General features: G+C 40.3%; 2 protein-coding genes across 2 annotated transcripts; one reads left to right on the plus strand and one right to left on the minus strand.

Annotated features, from left to right (window-relative positions):
- Positions 1 to 7,672: 7,672 nt before the first annotated feature.
- On the plus strand, positions 7,673 to 11,718 carry LOC137294085 (iron-sulfur cluster assembly 2 homolog, mitochondrial-like). The gene is made up of 4 exons (XM_067825025.1): positions 7,673 to 7,801; positions 9,109 to 9,232; positions 9,614 to 9,735; positions 10,757 to 11,718. Exons 1-4 carry the CDS (start codon positions 7,752 to 7,754, stop codon positions 10,929 to 10,931), a joined length of 471 nt encoding a protein of 156 aa, XP_067681126.1. The 5' UTR covers positions 7,673 to 7,751; the 3' UTR covers positions 10,932 to 11,718.
- An 87-nt stretch (positions 11,719 to 11,805) lies between these two features.
- Positions 11,806 to 18,646, minus strand: LOC137294084 (F-box only protein 28-like). Its single transcript, XM_067825024.1, has 4 exons — positions 18,498 to 18,646; positions 16,828 to 17,076; positions 15,122 to 15,329; positions 11,806 to 14,515 (listed from the first exon to the last, which is right to left on the minus strand). The coding sequence occupies exons 1-4, from the start codon at positions 18,615 to 18,617 to the stop codon at positions 13,974 to 13,976; spliced, it is 1,119 nt and encodes a 372-aa protein (XP_067681125.1). The 5' UTR covers positions 18,618 to 18,646; the 3' UTR covers positions 11,806 to 13,973.
- Positions 18,647 to 22,034: the final 3,388 nt, after the last annotated feature.

A 22,034-nucleotide genomic window follows, 5' to 3' on the forward strand; every position in this document is an offset into this window, starting at 1 on the left:
GACATGCTTGTAATATAAACTTGACATGCTTAAATAACATTCTCGTGACATTGCAATATAACTGTAAGACCGATCTTTCACAAAATTGTTACCAAGAATATTAGACAAACAAGTTAAAGAACTGTTAGATTATAACATATTGTTTATTATGACCTCAGAAATTAGGGTATAAGCTAATTTATTCCCACAAAAAAATAACGTTTCATACAGTGTTGTACAGTGTACACAATAATATTTTTCAATTGTCAGTGACGTCATCTTGACGCAGTAAAATTAAATTCAATGTTGAGGCTTAAAAGTTTTCATACAATAAATATGTATAAAGTTTATTTATTTATGTTTTTTAATCTTTATTTTTTGTGAAAAAAAATGTGTTATGCACCATCGGATTCTAAAAAAGGACAATGATATCACGAAAGATTCCATTCGGAATACATTAATAGGAACTTCATGGTTATAGCGGATGGAGATATATCATCTCGACTCAGATTAACAGTAGACGCGCAACTCGAGGACATATCGTGTATACCAAACTCAGTCGCTGTTACTTGACACGATTAAGCTGATGTCATTCACAGGTTATATATATATATGAATTTATTTACCGAGTCACGCGGCCACGAACATGTAAGAGGCGACTGATGGTTGAAGTGGTCGGAATTGCGTGTCATCGTACCCAGGCGGCGCGAAACGTGGCTTGTAAGTGCAGTCGCTGCTTATACTTGCCCGCCTTGTGTTCTGTTGTCACGGATCGCTCGGCCGAAATGATGCTCCACTGTGCGTTAAAAATCCAACAAACACAAAACGTGTGCAACATCAAATGGAATGAAAGTTTATTTTCTGTAATAATATAATGGGATACCATGATCCACAAAGTAATGACGCAGCACGAATTTCCCTCCTACGCGTTTCCACTATCTTAGGGAGTGATTATGGTTATTTATCTGTATATATGTACTACTGTACACCCCCAGTCCGGGCGTCCCCCAGATGTCCTGGGGCGAAAGGTTGTAACAAGAAGGAGAACAGCAATATTATGTATATTGTAGGATTTGGCCCTGTTTATATGGTCATCTACTATTTCTCTGGGCTCTCTCCTTCTGTTAGACACCCTTGTAGTTAACTGAGTATCCCATGAGCTGGCTGTATAAACCACACACTACAGTACCAACTCCGCTCCACGTGAAACATTGCTTTGCTTTTTGTATGGAGGGGATGAAGGGATATCACAAAGATCATCCTCTTTCAACCTGGTAGCCCTCACACCCTTTTTGAGTATTGTTTAATCTAACACTTGTGTGAATGGATGACAGTAACACCACCCGTAGTGACGTCACTTATGAGAGAGCATTGCTACGTAACCGCACTTCGCCTGTCATTCGTGGTTCGATTCCCGGTTGCCCGTGTTTGTGTTTGTAGGGCTCCCAGCACCAAGCCGGTGCTGCTGGGTTTCACTGACGTGGTAGTCGCCTGGCACACTTAGTCTCTGATCGTAATAAACAAAAGGAGTTCCAGGGAGACCAGAGATCCAGATTTCCTGAACATGAGGAAAGCTAGACTTGCTTCATTTAAGGCTTCAGCATTGTAGAGAGTTTTATGCAGTAGGGGAAATAATGTGGTCCAGGGACTGTGAGACAGACTAGCATGAGGCATGTAGCATCGCCTCGAACGTCCCTCCCACATGAAGCTGAAACCCCTTGCTGCAGCAGGAATACCGCTCACAGCGTCGGAAATACTACCGACTCACTCACTCACTCACTCAAAGCAACACATGTATGTCAGATAGCCTTTTCTCCTCCTTTACAGATATCTACTGTAAGTTTACCTAATATCGCCTACACAGATATCTACAGTAGGTTTACATAATATCGCCTATACAGATATCTACAGTAGGTTTACATAATATCGCCTATACAGATATCTGCTATAGGTTTACCTAATATTCCCTATACAGAGATCTACTATAGGTTTACCTAATATCCAAACATGTGTTTAGGTGAGTGTTGACTTGTAGCCAGTGAAGCTGTGGGTGTGTGCGCCAGTATTCCCCCAAACATTGCCTGTCCCTGTTTGCATGATGAAATGTGTCCATGTTGAGCATTTCCAGTTGTTGGTCTGTGGCCTCTCTCCTGGCACGCTCCGATAAACAAGAAACGTGTGGCCGCTGTCTGTACGTGTATACATACACGATAGGGTGTGACACAATGACGGGCGCGGTCGCGAGGAAGAATGCCGAACTGTGACTGTAAGCTACATGTCGATCACAGTCACTCAGCTCGGATACGTATGTATCCCGTTTCACCTTATACTGTTGACAGATGGTTATGTCATGAGCTATGTCATATGAAAACTTGGTCATTTGGACAGGCGTACTGACACTTTATGCTTAGGTATTGGGGTAACTAAATGTTAAGATGCGCTTCTTAGGACCAACTTACACAAACCAGTCAGCTCCAGACAGTCACTGCAATATGTTTGGGTGTTTGATCACTCCCTGTACATTCCAAACATTGCTCTTGTCACAACCACAATTACAAATGATCTAATGATTGACAGGTTTGGTGGTTTCAAGCCCATCTTTGTTTAACTGGATTACTAAGTCTGTAGGTATGTTATGGAACGTCATGGCAGTGTTGATAGTAGACATTGCGATCATGATGCGATGACAGTTACATAGCCATTGATAATAACAATAATGATGAGGGTAATAGCTTACATTTATCACATGCTGCTGTGACGTCACATGTACGTGTGTAGAAGATGTGTGTATGAATAAGATAAGTTATAACTAGGTTGAATATTGGAATAAGACACAATGTAAAGTTCACCTGGAGAACGTGTGACAAAGTATGAGACACATATCTACCATCCCCGGGCTACTGGCTGGCATGGAGGTCTGTCATACAGAATGAAACCTGTTCCATACACGGCTTCCTGCTTCCTTACCAACGTAGATAGGAAGAGTTGATACGTGGGTAATTGTGGCGGAATATAGGCTTGGCTACACTTCATATATCATCGTGTCCCATTTGCAGAGGCCCAGTGTCATGACTGTACTCACTAGATTGTCTGGTCCAGACAGTTATTTACAGTCTGTTATCATACATATGATGGGATATACATGGCCCCAGTCTACAATATACCATGTAGGGCTCAGTATACAATATACCATGTAGGAGGACTCAGTATACAATTTCAAGGGTGGTCTCTCTTGGTAGGTGTTGGAGGGTGGACAGATCAGGTTGGTTGGCTGAGACAGGGTGGGTGTTCGTGAGGTGAAGCATTCGGAGTGGCGGGGCCAGGGTAGGTGTTTTGGGGTGGAGGGGTCGGAATGGTTGTTGGTAGGGTTGAGATTCGTGGTGGGTGTTAGTAAGGTCACTGCTCGGGGTGGCTGACTTGTTTGATAGATCGGTGGGTTGCTGGGCTTGCTGTTTGAATCAGATTGTAGCAGTCTCAGACATGCTGATAAGCAACATAAAGGTACCGTGAACAGGTTTAATTTTGTATAGCTATAGACAGGAACAGTTTACAGAAGTATATATGCGAGTGATACTTACTATATCTGTATTGTAAACCCTCCCTCCCCCTGTCTCAATCCCCTATGACGCCCACTGAATATCAAAATATCAAACAGTCGTCCTTGAAGTACGTTAATCATATTTCCCGAGCATGAAAACTATTCCTCTGCTCACTATATGGCATGACGTGTAGATGGTCCTCCCACGGTATGTGGACGTGATAATACCATAAATCACACAATGTCAGGTACATGTATGACCATGAGGTATGCTTCCCCGGGGAAAAGTGATGTGTGAACATGATGGATAATCAGGTTAAGGTGCGATCGAATATTACACTTAACGCATTGAATAATCTTGCACGACTCATGACATCTTATGTCAGTGTCGACCCGGGAGCGCCACATTTGAATTTAGGAGGAATATACATCGGGGCCTGTAACGGTAGATACACTAGTCATTATTATCTTTATTCACTTTAAATTTACAAATATTTTGAGATATGTCTGAGTTAATCAATGTTGCCGTGATAATAATGAACGTTTTGAGAGTGCATAACTACTTGCACTTCCACTGATCATAAGTGTTTGTACAGCAATCGCTCTTGAAAGATGATTTGTGTATATGAAATTGCATCTGTACGATTATCAAAAAATTCAAAAGCGCCTAGAAACAACACTAACAACTGTGTGATGAAAGATGATTTTCAAAATTAATGGTCTACAGTTATTTTTCGACTTTCTTGAAAAGCTTCAACATGAAGTATGACACGCACGTGTATGGGGTTACTGCGATGTGCACGTGCATCCCATGCCTTGTGTTTAAGGGTGGTGATGAACTGAGCCAGTGAGTATGGTTTTACACCGCTGTTGCAATATTCCAGCAATATCGCGGCGGTGGACACCAGAAATGGGGTTCACTTTGTACCCACATGGGGTATGAAAGCCGGGTATTCGGCGTGACGAGCGATCGCTTTGAACACTGGGATGCTCCGGTGGTGATAATGGTAGTGCGTTCATAAGATGTCTGCCTTTTTGTTTTATACATATTTTATTCGAAAATGAAATGGATTGGGCACAAGTTATCCAACTTAGGAAAGCCCTCTCCAAGAAGATGCATATGTCATAATTACAATATTATTACACTGACAACAGGGATTTGTGGCAATAATATATACAAGAATAAACTACAAAAATCTTTTGGTTAGCTTAATATATCTATGTACATGTTCAAATAACAATTCGTTTTCATGAAGTGACAGAGTAGCATGACCAAACAACAACAGCTCTAAATTAATGGGTATGAGATGTTTAACGACAGTATTTACATTTACAAACAATTCTTTACGCTGCGTTGTATATAAAGAACATTCTAAAAGGTAATGCCATGAGTTTTCAAAAGAACAGCCACAAGAACAAGAAGCCTCTGGTCTTAAATTAATTGTGAATAAATCGTAATTTAACTGACTTGTATTGTACCTTAGTTTTGTGTGGAGAATGTTTAATTTCCTTGTACCAGACGAAAAGAAAGATGTGGCTACAGTTATTTTACTTTGAAGTTTTAATTTAAAACCTGTTAAAGAATCTATTTGTCTTACTTCTATGGGGATATTGTTCCGCATTCTTATCGTAGATGGAAAAAAAAGATGATGAGGGAAGATTCAATCTAGTAAATGGAAGGGAGACGTTTAAAGAGTTGCGGAGGTTGGAAGGTGATTTTTGGCCTACATATGTAGGTAATAATTCCTGAAGGTAAGATGGTTTAATATTGTGAAGAATCTTATAAAACAAGCACAGTTTTCTAATTCTCCAACGTTCACTAAGAGTTTCCCAACCAGTTTCAAAATACACGTGACCACGAGAAGTATATTTTGGAAGTCCTGTCACTATACGAGATGCTTCTAACAGTAACTGTTCTAGAGAGTTGGTTTGTTCAGTTGTACAAAGATCCCACAATTCACACGCATATTCAAAATGAGGACGAATGAAAACAGTGTAAATCTTATTAAGCATTGTTCTTTTTAACAAAACTTTGACTTTCTCTTGGAATTTATCATTTTGGAGGTTTTCTTTAAAATATCATTAATGTGATGAGACCAGTCTCCATCTGAAGATAATTTTACACCAAGATGTTTATGAAAAGGTGCAGTTTTAATGTTACAGCCGCTAAGATGTAAATTGTCTAGCTTGTCATTTGCTATTGTTGAGAACAATACAGCTTCAGTCTTATCAGGGTTATATTTCAGTAACCAGTTCTTAGCCCAATCACTTACGTTTTCGTTCATAGTTATTTGTAATAATTGCATGTTATTGGAAGGTGCACCGAGTAATGTGTCATCAGCAAACATTCTAGCTGAACAATTTAATACACCGGCTATATCGTTCATATACACAGTGAAAAGAAAGGGACCCAAGACTGAACCCTGTGGGACTCCGGCTTGAAGTGTTCTCGAATGAGATATTGTGCCATTCACAAAAACAGATTGGGTGCGTTTCCTTATGTAAGTAGCAAGCCAAGCTAGTAAGTCACCTTTAACACTATACATATCCAATTTCAATAATAGCCCTCTATGCCAGACACGATCAAAGGCTTTAGAAAGATGACAAAACACCATACAGTAGTTTTCTTTGTTATCAAGTGATGCACATATATTGTGGTAAATTTCTATAAGTTAATGCACAGTAGAGTGGCCATGCTGAAATCCAGACTGATATTTGTACAATAATTTGTTGTCAAGAAAGTAGTTATTTAGATGTTTTAAATCAACCCTTTCAAATATTTTACCGACACCTTTGTCTGCCTTTGAAAAGTTTGTTGACGTTATTACATCCTATCCAAATTGAAAGTTCACTTCCGCTACATTATAAAGAGACTATTTCTGTATTTCTCGTTCATAACATCATTTGACGCTGACATCAACTGTGCATTTTCTATTCTGTTTATCGGGATGCATCATTTATATCATAGGGCGTATTTATGCTCATGCATTTCTGTATATCTCGTTTATTTGATAAAGCGTATTTTACCAAGGTATTTCTCTGTGGTTCGTTGATATTATATCACGTATTTTTACCTCTGTATGCCTCGTTGATATCATAAAACGTATTTCTACTACTGTTTATCAGCATGCATCATTTATATCATAGGGCGTATTTCTACTAATGTATTTCTGTATACCTCATTTATATGATAAAGCGTATTTGTACCAATGTATTTCTCTGTGCCTAGTTAATTTGATATTATAAAACGTACTTCTACTTCTGTATGCCTCGTTGATATCATAAAGCGTATCCTGCTACCGAATTTCTGAATGTCTCTTTCAGGTTATTTTGACGTATTCCTGGTTCGCGGCTAACCTGTGCAATCGACTACTGCAGGAACAAGTACATGGCCAGTTTCCAGTAGTTCTGGAAACATGAACGTCCTTCATACAGTTCACGACTTCATTGCCAACAAGAAGATAAAGCCATCAATATCCCCAACAATGGCAAAATACTCATGAATGTGTCTATTAGTTATGATGATCTCAAATGTTTTGGCAAAGCGGAAGGAAAGTATTGAAGTTCTGGTCAGGAAAAGAGCACACCCACCAAATTCAGTCAACTCGAACTTGTTACCATGGAAACGCAATAAAATACTTTAGTCAGAATTCCAAAACTACTAAAAGGCACCAGTACACCACCAGAACTATCAGTGTGCCAAGTTTGGTGAAGAAATTGTGAACGGTTTTGAAGTCCTGTTCCGGAAAACACAAATGTGCACGGACGCACGGGAAAATATCCCGCAAAACGCGTTGCGCGAGATTAAAACCAAAATATTTGAGCAATTTTAATTATATGCATATAGAAAGGAATTTCAAACGCATCATTGTCAATATATATTCATTTTTCTGTTCAACATATATCTTCAGCACTATCTATAATTTAATATGGTAGCTGTGGTTAACCTATATAGCCCAGAGGCGTATTTGCAAAAGCAACCTTTGCTATTTAACGAGACAAGAAACTTTCAGAAATAAAAATATGTGTAAACCAATAGCATAATCCGTCGATTTTTTATATTCAGTAGCGTCAGTTTAGGTCCATACACTCAAGTGTCCTGCTAATGAGCGAAGATGTTCATGCACTGTCAAAAGAGGAGCCAGTTTACACCACATTCCCTCAAGAGTTATCTCCCTTGGCGGAAGCAGCAGTCTGTTGTGGATGAGCAGTTTGTTATGTCATCATTTGGACTATGGCGTCTGTCATTAGAAACTCAACCCAAGTAATTACGGTGGCGAGGAGGTATTAATGCAAATAGTTTGTAACTCTGTCCGTACTTCAACAGTTCTACTTCGAAATATTTCCAAAGTTCATCCTTCTTTGCTGCATTTTTAGTTCGACAGGAAATAACAAACTTTTCTTGTGATCAACTATTCAAGTATTTCAATACCAGACACGTATAGTCACGTATAGACACCAAACAATAGAAGCGGTGACACCAGACTGAATGTTATTGTAGCAGTCGTGGTGGCAGTTAACTATTTCGAGCCTTCTTTGCAAAGCTGTAGTGACTTCTGATGAAGTAAAATACATCTTTGCATCCTCTATAATAAACGTAATTTTTATTCCTCAAAACCCATTTTCTGTAGTGATTCCACACTGCAAAAAGATCACTGAAGGTCTGGGTTAGAGTTGGTCTTCAGTAACCCATGCTTGTTGTAAGAATCAGCCAACAGGATCGAGTGGTCAGGCTCCCTGCTTTGGTCGAGGGTTCATGATGGCTCATCGGTTCATGATGGCTTAGATCAGTGCTCATGCTGCTGATCACTGGATTGTCTGGTACAGACATAATTTACAGACCACACCATAAAGATATTTTGCATAGTGCAGTGTTAACAACCAACCAATCACTGATATGTTTATTCCCGATATGTTTGCCAACAAACCTAACCCTACTCTAACAATCAACATACCCTACTTTTTGGGCACAACATGAGTTTGACATTTAAAGTCATATTCTTGTCAATATGTGGAGTTGAGCAAACCAACAATCAAAAGTGGCTGTGGACATGTAAAATTGATTGTTACTTCAGATTATGAAATGAATTATTTCCTCCAAATGGTTCCTATGGTTAATATGGTTGTAGTGATTCCACAAGAGAAAGCTTCACCACATAATCTATAAGTATGTATGTAGTTTTTAATGGGTAAGAAAACCTGTTACACACAAACTATATTTACTACGTTTTCATGTGAATGAGCAGCAGAATATATGTAACATAATATGAATTTATTATTATGTATATTATTATGCATAAAATTGGATGAAGAAAAGGTCTATAATTATTCATAGGTATTGAACAAGCATGCATTTTGAAGTCATGAGCAGAATCTGACTGAAGAGAGGATATTGTATGAGTGCCCATGTCATACTCTGTTTTCAACACAAGTCCCTAATTGTTGGTGTTTCCCAAGTGAGAACGAGGATATACCAATATTTAGGCACAATTGTTGTAAGCATAGTATGTTATGGGCACTAATATAATATTCTGGATGTAATCCTTGTGAAGAGAGAGGTCATTCACCTAATATGAAAATTGTCCCTTCAGAGTAGTCAGCTGGTCAGTCAGACGTCAACAGAATTTCCAACAGAATACACGAACAGTGTCTGGATCTAACCTAAAAACAGCTAGTGATGGAGAAGGTCTGAAACTCAGTGACAGCTGTGTTAAGGTAAGCCATTGTTACACCTCTAAACCAGCTCATTACAACACAGACACAGCTATCTCAGTACAACCACAGACAGTTATCTCAGTGTCTATGCTTTTACCAATCACACCAGTACAACACACACAGCAGTCTGGTGACCGAGCAAACTAGTGTAATATGTAGTGTATTTAATGAATAAACTTTCTCTTGAGTGTATTTCAGAATAGAGAAGTTAGTCAACTTGTCAACCAGAAGTGCCCAAGATGTTCTTAATAATCTAGATAGAAACATGAAATGTTTTTCTCTGTTACATACACATGTGCACTCACTCACACATAAATGCACCAGCCGACTGAGAACAGCAAGCTAAAGTGATGTGTCATAGTTGTGAATTTCCTCGTGCAGCAACTGAAGAAGCTAAGTGAGAGCGAGGCGACATGTTTGCGGGTGATTGTGGAAGGAGGAGGCTGTTCTGGCTTCCAGTACAAATTCCAGCTGGACTCCAACATGGTTGAAGGGGAGGACAGGTGAGGAGGATGCCTGGCACTTGTGTATTTTAGTAACTAGAAAGTGTAAGTGTAAAGAAAGCTCCTGATGCTCATGTGTTGTAGCATGGTGAGGGGGACACCTGACACTTGTGTCATGGTGAGGGGGACACCTGACACTTGCATGTTGTAGCACGGTGAGGCGGATGCCTGGCACTTGTGTTGTAGCATGGTGAGGGGGACACCTGACACTTGTGTGTTGTAGCATGGCGAGGGGGACACCTGACACTTGTGTGTTGTAGCATGGTGAGGGGGACACCTGACGCTTTGTGTGTTGAAGCATGGTGAGGGGGACATCTGGCACTTGTGTGTTGTAGCATGGTGAGGACACCTGACACTTGTGTGTTGTAGGATGGTGAGGGGGACGCCTGACAATTGTGTTGTAGCATGGTGAGGGGGACACCTGACACTTATGTGTTGTAGCATGGTGAGGGGCACACCTGACACTTGTGTGTTGTAGCATGGCAAGGGGGACACCTGACACTTGTATGGTCTAGTGCCAATTACTGGGAACATTTTTTTTCCAGGAACAAAAGTGTTAATAACATTTCTAGGAGTCCAGGTGGCCCAGGTGGGCATTTGTCAAAGGTGCCACAAGTTGTGTTGTGTCCATATGACATGAAACTGCTATTGTAGGTTTGAATCCTTGACTTTATTCTGACATTAAGCTGAGATGTCACGCTATAACTGTTTACCTTATCCTCAGACATGCATACCATAAATACATTATTATCCTACACAGCGATATAGAAATGAGTTCCATCCATGCGTCTGCCACACTTTATCCAGAGCAGGATCATTATATTTGTGAAGATACAAGATATACCATACACATTTTCCCCTGACAGACACATCATGAATGTATCATTATATCTCTGAACATTCAGGGTATACAGTGTACCATTCCCCTGAGATAAATATCCTGAATGGGTGATTGTTTCTTCACAAATTCAGTGATCATTTATGTTTGGTGCATGATGTTTACTGCTCATGTTTGTTTCAGGGTGTTTGAGCGAGATGGCGTGCGGGTTGTTGTGGATGAAGATTCCATGGAATTTCTGTCAGGCTCTACTGTAGACTACCATGAGGAACTTATAAGATCTGCATTCAGGATTATCAACAATCCAAAAGCTGAGCAGGGCTGCTCCTGTGGGGCTTCCTTTGCTTTCAAGTTGTGAGTTGTGAAACAGTGATGGACAATACAACAAGCATATATGTTATCTGTGTACTGTACCATCATTCTTGCTACAGCATCTTGGAATTATGATTTGTTATTAACAGTGTAGGGTATTCCAGAGAAGCCAAGAATACTGTGGTCTATACCAAAAATTAGAAATATTTCTCAATAGATTGCATGAGTTACAGCACTTGATTGAGTAACCCTCTTGTGTTCATTCGTGTCAACAGAATAATCAGACCATGTCAACCAGTGTACTGCTATTGGTGGAATGGTCAATAGAAGAATGGTGGTGGCTTCTGATGTAGTATCAGGCTGAGTGATGGCACTGATTTTTATTGTGGTATACAGTTTTTGTGTGTGTGAATGATTAAATGCACAGAATGTGAAAATTCTATAATTATAAATGTAAAAACCAGTGAGCATACTCTGCTTCCAGGATGTACATAGTACACATACTAGTTTTGACACTATTCTTTAAATGATAAAACACTGTTCAGATATTGCAGAATAAAGTGAGGACATGATAATATTTTCACATGGAATTTGTGAAGTTTCTTCTTTCTAGTCATTTGTGTTGTAGAAATAATACATTTAGTTTGTGAGGCTGCAACATGTTGCTGAGTATATGTATTGGGAAGTTGACTGACTTTGGCTTTTATGGGTGTTTCCAGCAATATTCCAGCTATCTTACTACTGTGGTGTTGGTCAGTTGAAAAAAATGACATTGACATCACTGTATATTTGATTGTGCGAAAAGTTATTTATAATAAAAGTTATGTACAGAACCAACTTTTATCCTTTCTCGTCTCACAGCACATGAAAGGTAACTATGCCGTTACATAAGTTTGTAATCAAATAAGAATATAATAATGTTTATATTTGTTACACATGTTTATTTTGCAAAATACAACTGAACCAGATTTGCAAAAACGATTGCACTTTCACAATACAATGCCCCTTCAACCTGAAGAAAAATATGGAAAGATTCAGCATTTCTGAACACTAAAGTTATTTTCCAAACAATTGCCATGAGATGTGTGAAAACATCTACACTCTCCATAAATGAGTGTTTGATTTTTATTTAAATGCTTTTACTAAAACATATGTTGAAATGTGACAAAAGGATTTGTACCTGTTATACCTGTGTATGACTCACTCCCTGCAAGCAGGCAGGCATCGTGTGATCCCACACACAAAGCCATGACCACTCTGGGTAGCTAGCATGCTTCACCAACAAAGCAAACAAACATCTATAAAATTCCTGGCCCTTCTAACTATAATTAACACGCATAACTACAGGATACATACATGTCCTGCAAACCACAAAAGGAAAAGTAAACCTTGGAAAGGAAGTCTATTCAAACATTCAGCCTCTCCATAAAATTCAACTGCCCATGATCTGACCTTGGGGGGAAGATTGTCATTGTATGTTACACAAGTTGCATCACATGTCTAGAGGGGACTGTTACACTCTTTTAAACTGTCTGTATCATATGAAAAGGGTGTGTAAACTGTTCTCAAAGCAATAACTGACAAAGCTGCCTCAACTCTGCTTGCTTTATTCTGCTGTGGTAACACAACCATGCTTGTAAGCTGTGATTGGACATTTCTTATGTTTGTACACACATGTGCTTATGTTGAAATGTGAACAGATGGGACTTATGTAAGCCTTTTGGTGTGATCAGTGTATGAAATAAGCCCAAACCCCAGCCAGGCATAAGGGGTAGTCACTTCCAAATGTTACTTGCCCAAAATGGATTTTAGCAGAGTAGACAATAACTCACTTTTAACTCAGATGTATGGAACATGTTTTGACCAAATGTTGACCAAACCATACTGCTGGCTAGATGTACATTTAGACCATCCATCAGAAATCTAGACTGTCTCAGATAGTTGGATGTGCCTTACTTCACACTTTGCTCTATATACTGTTTTGCATAATTCCAATGATAGGCTGCATCAGCTGTGACAGTGAGGTGTGTGGCAATATACCTTTACGTGTAAAAGTGACCAAATTGTTAGTATTTCAATAAGGCTTTGATGACCACATTTTGAGGACAACTACACAAATGGAAACAGTTTTTCACATTTAAGAATATTTTCTCCATGAAACATTTCATAGCGTATATCATCCAAACACCAAAAAATGAAATGTGATGAAAAGCACATGAAGGACTGACAACTATAAGATGTGCTATGCAACAGAGTTACTGGCTTCGAATCACTGACAGTCACCGAATCATGGTCCATGCATACAATCTCGGGGTTGAATTCATCTTCTTTCACTGTTTCAGCAGTTACAACTCTGATAGTAATGGATGATGAGAACTACATAGAAGACAATGTCTATGAAAGTCATCATGCAGCAAAGAAGAACCTTGTCTGATCTTTAATCTTACAGTATTAATAACAGATTTGTCATAAAGTAACGGACACTTCGATCACGTTCCATTTAGTCTTTATCAATTCTTAGTCAAAATCATGAAACAGACATGAGTAGGTGTCTCCCTGACAACTACATCATGACAGAATGTTTGGTGACTCAAGACTTTTGATACTACACTTAGTTATGTATGGGATTACTTTTTTCGCATAAGGTGGCCCGTGAAGCCCACACTCAGCCCGTGAAGCTCACACTCAACCCCTGGAGACTACACTGGCCTGTAAAGCCCACACTTGGCCCATGAAACTCACACTCTGCATGTGAAACCCACACTTGGCATGTGAAGTGCCATCTCTGCCTATACACTAACACCTCATATGCTAAAATAGGCAGTAACAGTGACAAGACACACTCTCAACTCAAGATGAAACAATATATGCACTGGGTTACAGCTCCATGACATCTTCACATCACTGTCTACTAAGGACACGATTTTCATGTTTCTTGAAACGACTGTTTGAAATAACTTCTTAAAATCAGATTTTGCTTGTTTACTGGTTGCAAGTTTAATAAAACAGGTCAACCTGTATGTATTGTGTAACAGAGCATGGTTACTTGTTTCCCTCCTTTCACTTCCTTCCCACTTTATCACAGTTGTCAATATTTCTTTCTCTTCAGGCTTTTGACTTTGCCTCTTCCACAGTCCTCTTCACCAAGTTCACACACTTGCTTCCTCTTCTGGCGGGTTTTGATTGTAGTCATCTGTACCTGCTGGTCTGACTTCCTACACTTTCTCCTGTTGATTCTGTGTGTGGGACCATCAGGCTGTTCACTCTTCACATTGCTGTCCATGTCAGCACTGCCTGCAGTGTCACCACTTACTTGTAGGTTGTACACCATGGCAAGTCTGTTGTCCAGGTCACTGATGGAGGTCTCAAGTCTATCAATGCGGATGTTCTGCTCAGATATGATTCGAGTCTGTTCCTGCAGTTTGCGATCCTGTTCCTGTAGTTTCTTCTCCTGCTCCATGTTAATCTTCCTCTGCTCTACCATCTTGTTCTTCTGTTCTGTCAGCTCCTTCTTGTATGACTGCACACTACCACTTTGCACACGCATCTGATGCTGTAGACGGAGGAGCTCCTGTCGCAACGACGGCATACGCATGGGCGTTGAGAAGTGTACCATGGAAGACGAGGAGCCTGCACAGAAAGCAACATGATCAGATATTATCAGGGACATAAACGTAAAAATGACCTTCCTTGACATTACTGCTGTTGTGATCCAACTGGTCATGGGTTCATGGTAAGTCCAAATATTAATAACATAAGTATCACAAGTGTGGATTTATTATTCCAGCAGTCACAGTTTAAGTACATCACTGCTGATTGGTGTTGTGTTGCATGATTTTTGTGTGATGTTGTAGTGTGTGGTTGCTCTACCCTGTCTAGTCACTTTGGTGTTATGTGTTATTTTCCATTCTATCCACCTCAGAACATGACTCCGTTTCAAACAGTCAGACTATATATATTACATGATGACATTCTTCACAATCACAAAAACCAGTTAGACATTGTTGTTTTGTGTGAGGTGCATTCACAAGGACTGTGACCATGATAAAAGAGACTTCATCCTGGTGATGCCCTGTCATCTAGGTTCAGGAAAAAACCCACAGATTTCATAAAAACTGTAACATTATCAAGGTATCAGCCTGACTTGAATCCTACCAGTTTTTATTGTTTAACCTTCTCCAGGAACAGATTGATAATCATTGAATATTATCCATGACAAGACAAGTGTTTGTCTACCTTGGTCTGGAGAGAAGGGATCTGGCAGGGCAAGTGACAGAGAGCCTGCAGGCAGCTGGTGTTTGAGTGCTGGGATGATGTGTTCTTCAAAGTGTTCCATAGCCATGGAGGAAATGTCACGGAGCTCCTGTAGGAACTCATGAGCTCTGGGAGGCTGTGACTTCTTCTCCTGCAACTTCTTCAGCAGTGTGAACAGCTCATCCAAAACCTGGTGGCAACATGCACAGCTAGGTTATCCCATAAAAATCATGTTACAAGAGATACATCTGTATACATGTAAGCAGCATTCAAAATACCTGCTTGCTCGACCAGCCGGGATGGCTTATTTTCAACATGGGCTGCCAGATTCTCAAATTCACCTGCTCAACGGTCAGGTTACATGTTAAACATGTGTATGAAGATATTCATCATATTTCAAGAAAATAAATCATTACTAATTTGCTCGTAAAAAAATTGGATGATAAAGTACTTTGCTTGTCAAACCTAAACTATTTGCAAGCAGGTAAGTTTTGGTCAGGGCTGGTAAGTTCTACATCTAACCAGCCCAGTGGTCCAGTGTGAATGTTTGCGAGTTTCAAACCATGCCATAAACAGATTTACATTAAATCCCCATTTAAACCCTAAAATGAGATTCTACACCTAGAAAAGCATGGATGCCATGTAGCAGGCAGTCATCATACAACTGAAACAATATCCCCATAATAGCTTTTATACCTTACAATTCTAGTTTTAACGTTCAAATGACCCAAAATTAAACAGCCATCTATAATTATATCACATGTTCTAATGTTAAAAGTGAATGACTTCCTGGTACTATAATAACAGATGATGGTTTGCAAATTACTGCACTTCCTACGAACTCAAAAAGAATGTCACATAATTCTCAAACTCCAAAATACATAAACTTAGGCACTGATTGTAAAAGAATACCTTACACAATGCAGAGGCTGAAACATGCCTCTTCCTCCGAGGAACCTCCCATCCTTGATTACCAATCAAGAGTTATCTGTCCTTGATCAATTTAAATACTTATTTTCAGCCTTGATATTGTTCATAAGTTGGTTTACTGAGAAAGTGTAATCCAAAATACAACATTTGTTCAAGATGGTGGAAAGATGGGTGACATCAGAGTACTAATTCCCAAAATATCTAAATTCATGTTGATTTATTTCATATCCTTCTACAAAACTTTGCTATGCTTCACCAACAGGCAGTAAAAGGGGCTGCAGTCGGCATTGCTGGAACCTGCTGGATGAAGCTATATACTGGAGAAAACCATCTTCACTAATCAGATGATGCAGTGAAGCTGCATCTCAACCTGTTCTAGGGAAATATCATCTAGGATCAATGCCATAAGCATATGGATCACTATCAGATTTAGACATCTTGTGGGCAGGGGGTACCCTGGAGCAGAAACAGATATGACCACGCCCAGGCCTACATACATTGCCTAGGATGAATCAACAGAGACCATGCCCTACCTTGCCTGGAATGAAGCAAGAGAGAACATGCCCAGTGCTACCTACTTTGCCTGGGATGAAGCAACAGAGACCATGCCTAGTGCTGCCTACTTTGCCTGGGATGAAGCAACAGAGACCACGCCCAGTCCTACCTACCTTGCCTGGTATGAAGCAACAGAGACCATGCCCAGTGCTGCCTACTTTGCCTGGGATGAAGCAACAGAGACCATGCCCAGTCCTACCTACCTTGCCTGGGATGAAGCAACAGAGACCATGGTCTATGTACTTGGAGTAGGTCATGGAGAGCAGCGACAACCTGGTCTCCACTGCCGAGAGGATGTCCACATGGCGGGACAGTTCATGGTTTCGTCGCTCTGACTCCCGGCGTGGCAACTTGGACTTCACCTCCTTCTGTATCTGTGCGTGAAACTTGTCAATGTAGTTAAAGCCCTGTGTAAGTAATTCCTGGCAGCAGCGGTTGAAGTACTGGCACACCTGAAGCAATCCAACATCTGTCATCACACACCTGAAGCAATATCACATCCGTTATCATCCATCTGAAGCAATCCCAAATCTGTCCTCACACACCTGAAGCAATGCCACATCTGTCATCACACATCTGAAGCAATCCTACATCCATCATCACACACCTGAAGCAATATCACATTTGTCATCACACACCTAAAGCAATCCCACATCTGTGAGTGCATGAGTTTAGTTTTACGCCACACTCAGCAATATTCCAGCTGTATGGCAGCGGTCTGTAACTGATCACTGGGCCAGCCAATCCAGTGATCAACAACATGAGCATCGATCTGCACAATTGGGAACCGATGACATGTGTCAACCAAGTCAGCGAGCCTGACCACCCGATCCCGCTAGTTGCCTCTTACGACAAGCATAGTCGCCTTTTATGCATCACAACTAAAGCAATCCCATATCCGTCAACACACACCTGAAACAATCCCATATCCGTCATTATACACCCAAAAGCAATCCCAAATCTGTCATCACACCTGAAATAATCCCATATCTGTCATCACACCTGAAACAATCCCACATCTGTCACTACACACCTAAAGCAATCCTAAATACATCATTACACACCTGACGCAATCACACATGCTATCACACAACCTGAAGCAATCATGATAATGTTCCTACAGTCCCACAGCTACCTAACAGTTTTTTGTTCTGCATGTTTGATTTTGTGTATACTGGTATGGAGGGGTGGAGTAGTTGCCTGCGCTGGTACTCCAGATATGTACCTAAGGTTTATATACTATATACATGTATGTACTATTGCAAAAATCAGTAAAATGAAAGCAACCTCTACCCTAAATGGGAGATGCATCCCTATTTGAAAGCCCATTCAGGTTTGCCTCATACCTAAACTGTATGTATGTCATAGAATATCCTTGATATTTTATATTGTATAACAGTAGAGATCTACACATTGAAGAAAATCCACCATGTTTGGAAGCAAGGAAACATAATGATGGTTAATACTCTGAATTGGTCTATGGAACATCATTGAATACAGAACTTTTCCTATGGCATATATAACTATCTGTAGCACCCATACCATCAATGAACCCTCCTAACTGTGTTATAGTGCTATTCAAGATAAAGGCTTCTTTTATACTCGATGTTTTCAAGGTATTATTTACAACCCTTTCAAGACTATTGTAATCCTTCCCACGTACCTTTATCCTAGTGTTAGAGTGTTGTTACTCAGTATTCTTTTATGAAGTTTGCCCCATGATCTTAAGTACATTTTTCCACTCACAAAAACAGAAATTTGTAACATCATACAAGTATGCCAAGGTTGCCTGCATTGTGAGCGAAAACAGAAGGTCTAAAAAGACCACGATCCTTCTTACTCTGTTCACACTGTGAAAACACACTACACATACCCGACGAGCTTCACTTATTTCATGGTAAGTGAGATATGACAGCACATTCTGTATGATGTGTTCCGGCAACTGTAAAAGCGTACAGGGTCTCTCTTCCATACTACGAGATGGCTCAGCCATAATATAAATTATTTGAAGGGAGACAACTCTATGTTATTCCTGACGTGTTTGTTTTCTGAGTCGAAAAGACACACGGGAGTTTTCAGGTTGCTACTGGTACGTTTGTAATTTTAATTCCTGTGCCTTTTCAGTTGTTCTTGTTTAATTATTTATTATTATTCAATGTAGCCAACCAGAAAAAATATTTTCAAAAATATACAAAAATAATTGCAGTGCTTAGTACTTGTAAATGTTTGCAATTTCTGTATGTTGTTTTTTTATGCCAAACTCCCCCACCCCTACCAAACAAAAAAAAAAAAAAACCCGAATAAACTAAACCAAACAAAAATGTAAACTAAGTTGTCAAGAACTTTTCCTTTTCAGTGATTCTAATTGAAAAAGGGAAAGCAATTCTTGTATCCTCCGCTTACTTCAGCAAACAGAGTTAGCTTGTTGTGACTAGTAAACACCCAAGTTTATAAGCAACACTCTACACTCCGCCTTTTTCTAGTTCCGAAAGAGATTCTAGATTCTGATGATATCCATTCAACCTCAGTATATTTTAAGTAAATGCCACTTTCCCAGAATCACTTGACAAGAATATGAATGTGTGGTCAAGTGCATGAACATTTACAAAGTTCACATGTGCAAATAAATTCTCTTGCAATATATGAAGATTTAGGTAGCTGTACTGCGATACGTATTGCGATATACTGGGAACGTAAGTGTTCGACAGTGAGTAAAACTAATTGTACGAGCCAATACCAGTTTCTTCAATATAAGTCACTGAACATATAAACTCACGGGCAAGAGAATGTGAATCCTTTCCAAGTTGTTCCTTTTAGGCCGACCCGGTTCGCCAACACTCTGACCGATCACGCGCCCAAACGCAGCATGCTTGTTGTGCAGAAGTACCTGAATTTGCAAATAATGGCAAAACGTGCATCGCGAATATTTTGTAAAATGCTTGGCGAGAATTGGTAAAAGAATGCAGCGAATCGTTTCCCATACATCTTAGATGACAGAAAACCACCGAAATTATGCCACGGATAACAGCGCAAGAGTGTGAAAGGATCATAGGTATGAGGCAGATTGTCGCTAACAACAGCCATACTGCAATGACTCTAACTGTACACGTACTTTCCAGCGTTCGAAATAATCGCCAGCCCGGATGCCCAGCACCGGTCGTTATTGTATCGCCCCGGCAGCTTCAAATATTTACTGGCCCTTGTGGACTTCAGTAAATTGTTGAATATTTCCCATATTTTTATACTTTATTAGCATGGAGGAATCACCTCCAGCCTTTAACAAATAAAAAATTCACAATGTGCCATAGTCTTTACCAATGGTTGTGTAGAAATGGCGTGAAACTGTGCACAGTGAAGTCTGTTTTGATTTTATTGGTTTGATTTAAACAAAATGGGCCTGCAGATTTTATTCAGCCTGCTGGCGGCAGCAGGCCCTGATGACCAACTGGCAAATTACAGTATTGCAAACACTGCGTGGTATCATCATCATCATGATGATGCTCCAACAATACAGGCAGACCGGCAACACCCAAAACAGGCCACGATGAGGCAGACCATATGTGGGACGTCCCATCAGGAAGACCGCCATCTGTACTCTTCGTTCGCGCAATCGGGTCATTACAACAACGGAAACGGCTCTTGGACATGTCATAAGTAGAAGTACCGTGGTACGACGTCTGCCTTCAGCAGTCATCAGAGTTTGACGTCCTCTGCGTGGAATGGCATTGACACAGAAACATCGTCGTCGTAGGTACGGTGGACAAGGACTGTACGTCCTTGGCTGGTACGAAATTGGCAGCGAGCGGTTTTTACAGACGAAAGTCGATTCACCATGTATGAAGAGGGCCGGGTGCGATTATACCGTCGCAGGGGAGAAAGACTGTGTCCAGGAAGTGCATCCCTTTGAAGCAGGCGGCGTGATGGTGTGTAGAGGAATTTGTGGGAACCAACGTACACGACTGGTCGTATTACGTGGAAACTTGAACTTGTTGAACTATGCTTTTCCTACCCCTCTGTCCATTGCATGACACGTTTTCTTCTTGTGTTAGTTTCTCACAGACTCTGTTGATGTATTGTCCCAAATGCTGGCTTCATTAAATGTACTGTAAGTTAAAAACATTGTATGTTTTGCTTTGATTATATCGATCATTAACAGGAGTGTTCACATTCTTTTGCCCACTAGTTTATGTTATGGTTCTGATAACAGCAGTCTCAAAATTCTATACTCTTCAATAAAAGTAGAACTGTACTTTCAATGTACGAATGTCGAAATTGGGAGATATATGGGATTGAATCAATGTTGATACAATAATAATGGATGTTTCGAGAATGCATCACCGCACTGATTTCATTGAAAGCAAAGCTGTTCGTTCAGTTATTCCCCTTGTTGGGTGACTGGAGTATGACATGAAAATTTCAGGTTTACAACTGTCAGTCAGTAATGTGTGATTGGACCCTGAAAACCCTGACCATGCCCAGATGCAAGAAAATTATCGGAAAAAATGGTCTAGAGGGGTGTATCGGCCTGCCTGAAAACGTCAAGATTCATAATGACACCTCATGCACGTGTAAGAGGCTCCCACGTTGTGCACGTGCTTCCGATGCATTGTGTTTGCGTGTGGTGATAACGTGAAATGATGCTGCATACACAAGATGAATGTCATTGTAATGTTCCTCAATGGGCGTTCTTTCTTCCAGACTTCAAACTTCAGGTTCCTCTACGTTTTTGAAGAGAACATTTTCTATAAAAAAGAGAATTCACAAAATGTAATAAAATTAATAATTTTTCTCTGATGATACGTGTATGTGTCCGATATAGGATCCCTATCTTTAGAAACGTGAGCAAAACCACTCAAACCCATCCATTCGTTGTGCAAATGACGTTAGTGCCAAATCAGGTTTTACACGTGCAGTCGATCACGTGATCTTTGCATCAAAGGTTTCTTCATTTGCACGTGTTTTCATTGGACTCAAGAATGACAAAAACCACTTTTGAACCACAGTTCTAATGGTACTTTAAATGCCACGATTGTCAAATGTGCAACGTGAACGTGCTGTTGGCATGTTCCAAGCGGGAAGATCAGTTATTGATGCTGCAAGGGCAATGGGATGCAGCCGTCGTTATGTGTATGACTTGCAAGCTCGTCTACAACATACTGGCACCACTTCTGATCGCCCAAGGTCGGGTCGTCCATGTGTGACGTCACGAGCTGAAGACCATCAAATCGTCCTACGTCAATTACGTGACAGATTTCTGCCGGCTACATGAACAAGGACTGAGGTGTTTAGAGGTCGACTCTCCTCACAGACCATTCGAAATCGGCTGCACGCTGCCAATCTTCATTCTTGACGTCCACATCGTGGGCCAATATTGACACCGTTTCATCATCGTCAACATCTGCTGTGGGCC

Source organism: Haliotis asinina, chromosome 8 (genome assembly GCF_037392515.1).
Source record: "Haliotis asinina isolate JCU_RB_2024 chromosome 8, JCU_Hal_asi_v2, whole genome shotgun sequence".
Lineage (NCBI taxonomy): Eukaryota > Metazoa > Mollusca > Gastropoda > Lepetellida > Haliotidae > Haliotis > Haliotis asinina.